This window comes from Crotalus tigris, unplaced genomic scaffold (assembly GCF_016545835.1).
Source record: "Crotalus tigris isolate CLP2741 ecotype Arizona unplaced genomic scaffold, ASM1654583v1 scf7180000019599.1365583, whole genome shotgun sequence".
Classification (NCBI taxonomy): Eukaryota; Metazoa; Chordata; class Lepidosauria; order Squamata; family Viperidae; genus Crotalus; species Crotalus tigris.
In genome coordinates, this window is record NW_024097615.1 from 663,031 (window position 1) to 673,523 (window position 10,493).

The window sequence follows — 10,493 nt, forward strand, 5'->3', positions numbered from 1 at the left end:
GAGTCATGGGAAAGAGTATTCCTTAATCCTTATTCCTTTATAACCTAAACACACTTAAGTTAAATTTCATCAAACTCAGATATTAAAAAAATGTAACTGCCTCAGGCTGGCTTACTTCGAGCTCTGCATTATATATGTATACATGTGCTTAAATAAATAAGTAAAATTCCACTCTAGGGAAATATGATGTAGAAAAATAAGTGAAACGAGGAAAGAGAAATCCTTTAATTCGGTGGCATCTAAAATTGTAGTGTTTTTGGCCCGGAGGGCTCTTTAGGATTCATTTGAAATATATATATATATATATATATATGAAGGAAAGAGGTCGTATGAAGTGTTAATGCCACTTTACAACGCCTTGCTAAGGCCACACGTGGAATACGGCATCCAGTTTTGGTCACCGCGATGTAAAAAAAGATGTTGATACTCTAGAAAGAGTGCAGAGAAGAGCAACAAAGAGGATCAGGGGGCTAGAGGCTAAAATATAAAAAATGGTTGCAGGAATTGGGGATGTCTAGCCTAGTTTAATAAAAAAAGGTACATGTCAGTTGCCAAGCCTCTGAATCTTGATCACATGACCGCGGGCGTGCTGCAATAAGAGTGAAAAACAGTCAAGTCACTTTTTTTCAGTACCGTTGTAATTTCAAACAGTCACTAAATGGGCGCTTGTAAGTTGAGGACTATCCGTAAAGACTGAATTTCAATTTCCATAACACACTTATTTTCATTCCTACTTTTTTTTTTTTTTAGCTTGGGGCAATTATTTTTCACCCCTAAATGAGCAAAATTAAGAGTATGGATATATTTTTTTATTTTATTTTATTTTATTTTATTTTATTAATAAAATTTATATGCTGCCCAATCCCTAGGGACTCAGGGCGGCGTACAAAATTATATTATATTTCCTTTTAATCCACTCCAGGCTGTTTCAGTCAATCAAATCCGCTCTCTGTTATTTGTTTGATTCATTCCATTAAATTACTGTACTAACTGGAAGTGGAATTGTTATTCTTGGCGGTTGAAACCCTTTTCTAGAATGATCAATGCGAGAACAGTTATTTTACAATGATTTTTTCAATGAATAACACGAAGAATATCAGCCTGTTTTATTCATCTGTATCTGACTATCCCTGTCTCTCTTTCCAATTTTAATGTAAGTTTTCTGTTTGTATTTACTTTTCAGATGACCACAGAGTTATGTGATAAAGCGTGGGACTGTTATAGCACTAATTTAAAGAGAAAGTGCTTTGAGTAAGTGTAGAATTGCCTTCATTATTTCTTAATAACATTTATACTTTCTTCGGATAGGTAATAAATTTACAGCTTTGCATGCCAGGCTGCTCCAGTAAACAGAATTAATGTTCAGTTCTGACACGGTAGCTATAGGTTGAGCAAAATAAAAAGCAAAATAAAGCAAAATAAAGCCTTTTGATTTCGTTCTAGCAGAAATCACCACAGACTCTATTCTTTAAAGATTAGTTTATTGAAGTGACCACTAAAACAATACAAACTTGGCAGACCTCTTTCACACATACAACCAAGAGTATCCACAGTGGAGATAAAAAAAGTCTTGATGGCCGCTGTGACAGTTCTGCCAAAATTCTGACTCTTTGTGCAAAGTACCCGTTCAAACAAAAATGCGGTTGTGGTCACCAGCTTGACTTTTTGTGATTTTTCCTACAGATAACTTTCCTTCTAACATAGGATGCAAAGTTTTCTCCCAACAAATATGGGTGGGGACCTCTCTGCCTTCTCTTCTCCCAAGGCTGATGAAAGTTGAATAATCACAAATCAGCAGTATCACTTCCTCTTAGAATATAGCTAGTCCTCGATTTTATCATTTAGTGACCATTTAAAGTTACAATGGCAGTGAAAAAAGTGACTTACGGCCGTTTTCATACTTACGGCCTTTGCAGCATCGAGGACTACCTGTATTTTGATTTTAATAATAATAATAACAACAACAACAACAACTTCCATCCTGCGGCAATATCTGTAATACCATCAAACATCCACATCTGCCTATCCCAGGTCCTGGGTAAGGACTCGATAGGTAGACAAAATGCCAAATCCAGTCTGAACATCTGGCTGACTGTGCGATGATCCATAATAATAATAATAATATAAAGTCAAATTTGAGAAGACAGCAACAGACAGTAAGTGCCGCCTATGCAAAGAAGCTGGAGAAACAGTGGACCACCTGGTAAGCTGTTGCAAGAAGATTGCACAGACTGACTACAAGCAGCGGCATGACAAAGTAGCAACAATGGTGCATTGGAAGATCTGCAAAAAATATCATTTGCCTGTAAGTAAGAACTGGTGGGATCATAAAATAGAGAAAGTCATAGAAAATGATAAAATTAAACTGTTCTGGGACTTCAGAATTCAAACAGACAAGCACCTGCAACATAACACCCCGGACTTAACAATTATCGATAAGAAAGACAAAAAAGTCTGGATAGTGGACGTAGCAGTGCTTGGAGACAGCAGAATAGACGAGAAAGAACTGGAGAAGATAACAAAATACAAAGACATGGAAATAGAAAGACTATGGCAAAGGCAAGCAAGGGTAGTACCAATAGTAATAGGCGTCTTGGGTGCAATCCCAAAACAACTGGAACACCATTTGAACACCATCATTGGCGTTGACAAACTCGCCATTAGTCAATTGCAAAAGGCGGCCTTACTAGGAACCGCTTCCATCCTGCGACGAGATCTGTAATACCATCAAACATCCACATCTGCCTATCCCAGGTCCTTGGGAAGGACTCGATAGGTAGACAAAAATGCCAAATCCAGTCTGAACATCTGGCTGACTGTGCAGTGATCAATAATAATAATAATAATAATAATACCAATAGTCATAGGCGCCTTGGGTGCAATCCCAAAACCACTGGAGCACCACTTGAACACCATTGGCATTGATAAATTCGCTATTAGTCAATTGCAAAAGGCGGCCTTACTAGGAACTGCTTCCATCCTGCGACGATATCTGTAATACCATCAAACATCCACATCTGCCTATCCCAGGTCCTGGGTAAGGACTCGATAGGTAGACAAAATGCCAAATCCAGTCTGAACATCTGGCTGAGTGTGCGATGATCCATAATAATGTAAACTATTTTAATGTGGTTCAATGAAATGCTTATTGGGTTGCAACTTTATGTTTCAAAGAAAACACCAGTTGACAAAAAAAACTTAACACAGGGTTTATTGTCACTATGGCAGTGCCTGGATCCATTATTGCGGAGAGAAGAAAGCGGCAGAAGAACTCCTGCAGAAAAAGTTGGCGGCTGCAAGACATTATTACGACTGCAGACTCCTAAAATTAGCCATGAGGAAGTGGCACGAATGGATGAATTCCCAGAAGGAAGTGCACAAACGTAAGAATGTTACGTCGATAACCATCAGTAGACAACGGGTATCACCGATATTTCCTCACAGGGGGTCCTCGATTTACGGTCACAGCTGAGCCCAAAATTTCCGTGGCTAAGCGAGACGTGGGCTAATTGAACTTTGCCCCATTTTAACGACCTTCCTTGCCCCGGTTGTTAAGTGGATCCGTGCAGCTGTTTAAGTTAGTAACACGGTTGTTAACGGAATCTGGCTTCCCCACTGACTCTCTGCCTGCCAGATCACATGACTCTGGGACATGGCCGCTGTCATAAATATGAGTCAGTTGCCAAGCATCCTAATTTTGATCACATGACCGCGAGGATGCCTTAATGGTTGTAAGCAGTGGTGGGATTCAGCTGGTTCTCACCACTTCGGCAGAACTGGTAGCTAATTTTTTGTTGCCCAGGCCCGAAATGGACGTCCGGAAGCGGCATCCACACAGAGAACTGGTTGTTCACCTATTTGAATCCCTCCACTGTAGATAGATAGATAGATAGATAGATAGATAGATAGATAGATAGATAGATAGATAGATAGGCAAATAGAAAAGAGATAGATAATAGGCAAATAGATAGAAGATAGATAGATAGATAGATAGATAGATAGATAGATAGATAGATAGATGGATGGATGGATGGATGGATGGATGGATGGATGGATGGATGGATGGATGGGCAAATTGATAGACAAACAGGCAGACAGATAGATGATAGGTAGAATGGATAAATAGATGATAGATAGATAGATAGATAGATAGATAGATAGATAGATAGATGGATGGATGGATGGATGGATGGATGGATGGATGGGCGGGCAAATTGATAGACAAACAGACAGGCAGACAGATAGATGATAGGTAGAATGGATAAATAGATAATGATAGATAGATAGATAGATAGATAGATAGATAGATAGATAGATAGATAGATAGATAGGCAGGCAGGCAGGCAGGCAGGCAGGCAGGCAGGCAGGCAGGCAGGCAGGCAGGCAGGCAGGCACCACTTCAACAGAACCGGTAGCTAATTTTTTGTTGCCCAGGCCCAGAATGGACTTCCAGAAGTGGCATCCATGCAGAGAACCGGTTGTTTACATATTTGAATCTCACCACTGGATGGATGGATGGATGGATGGATGGATAGATAGACAGACAGACAGACAGACATACAGACAGATACAGTGGTGGGATTCAGCTGGTTCGCACCACTTCAGCAGAACTGGTAGCTAATTTTTTGTTGCCCAGGCCCAGAACGGACTTCCGGAAGCGGCATCCATACAGAGAACCGGTTGTTTACATATTTGAATCTCACCACTGGATGGATGGATGGATGGATGGATGGATAGATAGACAGACAGACATACAGACAGATACAGTGGTGGGATTCAGCTGGTTCTCACCACTTCAGCAGAACTGGTAGCTAATTTTTTGTTGCCCAGGCCCAGAACGGACTTCCGGAAGCGGCATCCATACAGAGAACTAATTGTTCACATATTTGAATCCCACCACTGGCTGTAAGTGTGCAAAATTGTCATGTCACTTTTTTCAGTGCCCCTGTAACTTCGAACACTCACTAAGCAAACAGTCACTAAGCAAATAGTCACTAAGTCAAGGATTACCTGTAAATCCAAAGTACGGCTTGCAAGGATATGCAATATGGCTAATGCACGATTGTATTTACAGTTAAATAATAAAAATACTATTTTTGGTCTTAACAGCAGAAAAAAATGCAAAGCTAGTTAAAAACAGAGGGAAAGCTCTTTTTAGCTGGTGAAAAATGCATTTGTATCTGCTCTGTTGCTTGATAAATCTGCCTTCAATAAAAATACGCAATTCTGTTGGAGGGCTGGGTTCACAATATACTAAATTAACTAAATATGGTTCTTACTGATGTTGTTTAAGAAAATGCTCTTCCTAAATATTTAAACAACGAAATGTTTACGAATTCAAGAACAGAATCGTATTTTCTCCCATCCTAAAGCTGGATTTTGAACCGCTGATGTAGTCTACGCTGCCCAGTTCATAGTTTACGTGTCTGCAATTTGAACTAAACTCTTTTCAAGTTTGTTCCGCAGTTTTGTTGACCCTGAGGTTTTTACTAGCTAAAAAGAGGTGATAAGAACTTCTACAGCAGAAGTGCCCAACCTTGACAGCTTTAAGACTTGTGGACTTCAACTCCTAGTATTCCCAACTGATAAAGGAAAATATTTGTAGCTCAGGGTTGAAATGGGGGGTCTTTGGTGCTCTCTGAGCTTGGTGGTTTTCATGCAGACGTTTCATGACCCAACTAGGTAACATCATCAGTGCTAGTAAGGGGTTTGCTCTCAATTTATATTCTAGTGCAACGGTTCTCAACCTGTGGGTTGGGACCCCATTTGGGGTCGAACGACCATTTCACGGGGGTCTCCAAACAACGCAGTCCGCCATTTTTTCCCCCCTTTTCCTTAGCTGTGCTGCTCCCTTTTATTCTATTGGCTTTTGAAAGCCAATAGAATAGACTCTCTTGAATAGAGTCTAATTCTATTGGCTTTCAAAAGCCAATAGGAATGGTCCAGGCTGTCTCTGCCCTGCTGAGCCTGCCAAAAGTCCCATTCTGCAAACGGTGCTGCACCAGTTGAGTAGTCCTCGACTTACGACCGGTTGAGTAGTCCTCGACTTACGACCGGTTGGGGGTTGCGGCATTAAAAAGGTTGAGAACCACTGTTCTAGTGGCATGTGTTGATAGAAATGGCCTCGGAGGTTTTTTTGATTAAGCTGTTTACTGTTAGCTTCTTTGGCAGTTCCTGGTTCGCCAGAGCTAACAAAATCTTGGGCGGAACGATGATTTTACATTTTGATTGAACCAAGTCAGATGAGAAGGAAAAACATTTCCTTTTTATTTTATTTTTTTAGGGAGAAACGGAGTTAAAAGACCAGTAAATTTACTTATTAAACCATCTTCTTTATCTGAACTAAATGGTAATGTCAATTTTTTTTTTTAATTATCTGTGTTTTTCAAATGGTTTTTCCCTAGGGGCAGTGAAATGTCTAGAAAAAATTTTCGACAAAGTTTTGAAGAAAGCGGTGTTTAAGGCCTGGCGAAAATGTCTTATTGTAAGCAAAAAGCCTAAAAAATCTTTTGAGGTAAGCATATTTGAGTTGGTGCTGTGCTTCCCCCCCACCCCTCAAAAAAAGCACTGATATAAATTCATTTTAAAAATATGTTCGATCTCTTGAACCCCCCCAAAGGAACGGCTACCGATTAAGCAGTTTAATTGATTAAATGGAGTACAGATAGGGAAAAAAAATCAATACTTGACTCCTATTCTATATCTCTATATTTTGCAGCCTGTATTGGAAGCCGAGGAATTTGTTTTTGTTCAACCTGAAGCCCGCGAACGGCGACATTCGGACAGACGTCGCTCCTCTGCCCTGTCTAAGAATCAATTTGAAGACTTGCCAGCGTTCCATGTGAAATCAGGCAGAGAATATTTCACTAAGATGCCGATGCAACCATTAGCCCAGGTCATTTGCTTGTTAATTATAATAAAGCTCACCTGAAGTGTTAATACCACTTTACAAGGCCTTGGTAAGGCCACACCTGGAATACGGCATCCAGTTTTGGTCACCACGATGTAAAAAAGATGTTGAGACTCTAGAGCAGTGTTTCTCAACTTTGACAATTTTAAGGCATGTGGACCAACTCCCAGAATTCCACAGTCAGCATTGCTGGCTGTGGAATTCTGGGAGTTGAAGTCCACATGCCTTAAAATTGTCAAGGTTGAGAAACACTGCTCTAGAAAGAGTACAGAGAAGAGCAACAGAGATGATTAGGGGACTGGAGGCTAAAACACATAAGGAATGGCTGCTGGAATTGGGGATGACTAATTTAAAGAAGAGAAGGACGAGGGAGGACAGGATAGCAGTCTTCCAGTATCTCAGGGGCTGCCCCAAAGAAGAGGGAGTCAAGCTATTCTCCAAAGCACCTGAAGGCAGGACAAGAAGCAATGGATGAAAACTAATCAAGGAGAGAAGCAACCTGGAACTAAGGAGACATTTCCTGACAGTGAGAACAATTAATCAGTGGAACAACTTGCCTCCAGAAGTTGTGGGTGCTGTAAATCTAGGATTACCTGTATAGAATCAGTAGCTAAAACAAAATAAAGCAGACTACTTTCTTTTATTAGTCCAGCTAATCTTTTTATAGCACCCTAATACGATTCCCTAATCATACTAAGAGCCACTTGGAAAAATATTTTTAAAAAGTTACTATGGAAAACTGCTCTTTCAGTTAAATATATAACCTTTGAAGCTAGCAAGTGTTTTAGAGACAAATATTGTTGTTTCATCCTTTGCAGGTTAATATTCTTCTTTGTTTTGAATTTAGGTGTTCCGGTATTTAAACCTAGTTGACCTGGCCAGGTGCGCCCAAGTCTGCCAAACCTGGAAGGCCATGACACAAATGGTTATGGTATGGAGTAGTGTAAGTAGAGTTGCTTGAAACCAAATTTTAATAATATGTTTTTTTTTAAAAAAAAAATCCACTGGGGAAAGCGGAAGAAATGAACGATTTTTGTTAAATTAAGAGATTATTCTAAAGAGGTAGTACAGATGATCCTCTAGGTCAGGGGTGGGGAACCTTGGCTCTTTTATGACTCGTGGACTTCAACTCCCAGAATTCCTGAGCCAGCATGGCTCAGCTTGGAAACCTCTGCCTTTCCCCTCAGCACAGCTGGCTCAGGAATTCTGGGAGTTGAAGTCCACGAGTCATAAAAGAGCCAAGGTTGCCTACCCCTGCCCTATATCAGGGGTCCTCAACCTTGGCAACTTTAAGACTCGTGGACTTCAACTCCCAGAATTCCTGAGCCAGCATGGGGGAACTATGGCCCCTTCATGACTTGGGGACTTCAACTCCCAGAATTCCTGAGCCAGCATGGGGGAACTATGGCCCCCTTCATGACTGGTGGACTTCAACTCCCAGAATTCCTGAGCCAGCCACGCTGAGGGGAAAGGGAGAGGTTTCCAAGCTGAGCCATGCTGGCTCAGGAATTCTGGGAGTTGAAGTCCACGAGTCATAAAAGAGCCAAGGTTGCCTACCCCTGGTCTAGTTGCAGTTGGGATTGGAATGTCCATTGCTGAACGAGGTGGCTGTTAAGCAGTTGGCTCCCAATTTGATGCTCTCTTCCGCCAGGGTTGTTAAGTGAATCACCCCGACTGTTTAGCAACTCACTCTGCTTGTTGGAAACTGGGAGGGTCGCAATTGGCAGCCATGGGATCCTCAGGAGGCTGCAGCTATCATAGATATGTGCTGATTGCCAAGTGCCCCAGTTGCAATCATAACGATCACGGGGACTATGTATGTATGTATGTATGTATGTATGTATGTTTGAACTCTGGTGCTGGAGAAGACTCCTGCGAGTCCCTTGGACTGCAAGGCGTTCAAACCGGTCAGTCCTAGAGGAGATCAACCCCGACTGCTCTTTAGAAGGCCAGATCCTGAAGTTGAAACTCAAATACTTTGGCCACCTAATGAGAAGGAAGGACTCCCTGGAGAAGAGCCTGATGCTGGGAAAGATGGAGGGCAAGAGAAGAAGGGGACAACAGAGAAGGAGGTGGCTGGATGGAGTCCCTGAAGCAGTAGGTGTGAACTTAAATGGACTCCAGAAGATGGTAGAGGACAGGAAGACCTGGAGGAATGTTGTCCATGGGGTCGCGATGGGTCGGACACGACTTTGCAATTAACAACAACAACAACAATGTATATATGTATGTATGTACATATATGCCCTTTTCAACAATATGTTACGTTATGTTATGTTATGTTATATATTGTAGTGTAGTGTGTATTATATCATATCATACATTTCATCATATATATCATAATTATAGTATGCTATATTATAATATAGTATAGCATATTATAGTATAGTATAATAGTATAGTATACTATATATAGTATAGTATATATAGTATAGTATATAGTGTACTGTATTATATTGTATTATATATTGTAGTGTAGTGTAGCTTATTATATTATATCCTATATCTCATATATATCATATTATAGTATATTACAGTATAGTATATATTATAATATAGTATAGTATAGTATGGCATAGTATACTATATTATTATACTATATATATGTATTGTAATGTACTGTAGCATATTATTATATATTATATCATATATCTCATATTATAGTATATTATAGCATATTGTAGCATATTATAGCATAGTATAGTATTGTATTGTATAGTATTGTATATTATACTAACTATACTATATTATATTTTATATATATATATATTGTTGAATATATATTATATATTCAATATATATTGTTGAAAAGGGCTGTACAAGTTATCAGAGTGTTATGGCAGTTCCACAACAAAGGAAAACCACAACGTTTGGAGGGTTTTAACGTGGAATAAAGATTAAAGGGGACATTATAAAAATATGCAGAGCACCTAAAATACAATTAAAGGGAACATTTTCCCCCTTTCTCACTATACAGGCAGTCCTTCACTTCCACCAATTCATTTAGTGACTGTTCAAACTTACAACGGCGCTGAAACAAGGGACGTATCACTGTTTTTCACACTGTCGTCCAGGCCTATGAAATTGGTCTGAAAATGTTTTTTTTTTTTTTAATTACTGTTTACTACCATTGTATTCACTAACGGTTGCTAAATGAGGAGTGGCTGTTATTTAAGAAACAACTCCAATCTAAAGTTACCGAGTGTGTAGGTGAAATGTTGGAGGTCTTTTGTAATTTCCAGAGCAATATATAAATAAATAAATAAATAAATATTTTTTTTTTTTTAGATTGATTTTTCTGCAGTGAAGGACCTTATAAATGATCGTGTGGCACAACGCATTTTGCAGAAGTGGCACACTAATGTGGTGCAGTTGGACCTTCATGGTTGTACTACATTACAATGGCTTACTTTTAAATGTATAGGTGAGTATTTCATTTTATCTTCTCTCCCTCCCCCCCTCCCTTCCTCCCTCCCCCCCCCCTCCCTCCCTCCCCCCTTCCTTCCTTCTACAGAGGTTTATGTTTTTGCAAGAAGCAGTTTAGCTGCACATAAACATCTTCCTTTTTATTGACAGTGGCCAA

At 39.9% G+C, this 10,493-nt stretch overlaps 1 protein-coding gene across 2 annotated transcripts in view; it reads left to right on the forward strand.

Moving 5' to 3' along the window:
* The window catches only part of FBXL13 (F-box and leucine rich repeat protein 13), a 59,236-nt gene that overhangs the window by 5,508 nt on the left and 43,235 nt on the right, over positions 1-10,493 (forward strand). For both annotated transcript variants that reach the window (XM_039363804.1, XM_039363805.1), the window contains exons 4-9: positions 1,184-1,251; positions 3,229-3,383; positions 6,405-6,514; positions 6,719-6,895; positions 7,758-7,853; positions 10,199-10,334. In XM_039363804.1, coding sequence (XP_039219738.1) covers positions 1,184-1,251; positions 3,229-3,383; positions 6,405-6,514; positions 6,719-6,895; positions 7,758-7,853; positions 10,199-10,334 — 742 coding nt within the window. The remainder of the gene's footprint in view (positions 1-1,183; positions 1,252-3,228; positions 3,384-6,404; positions 6,515-6,718; positions 6,896-7,757; positions 7,854-10,198; positions 10,335-10,493) is intronic.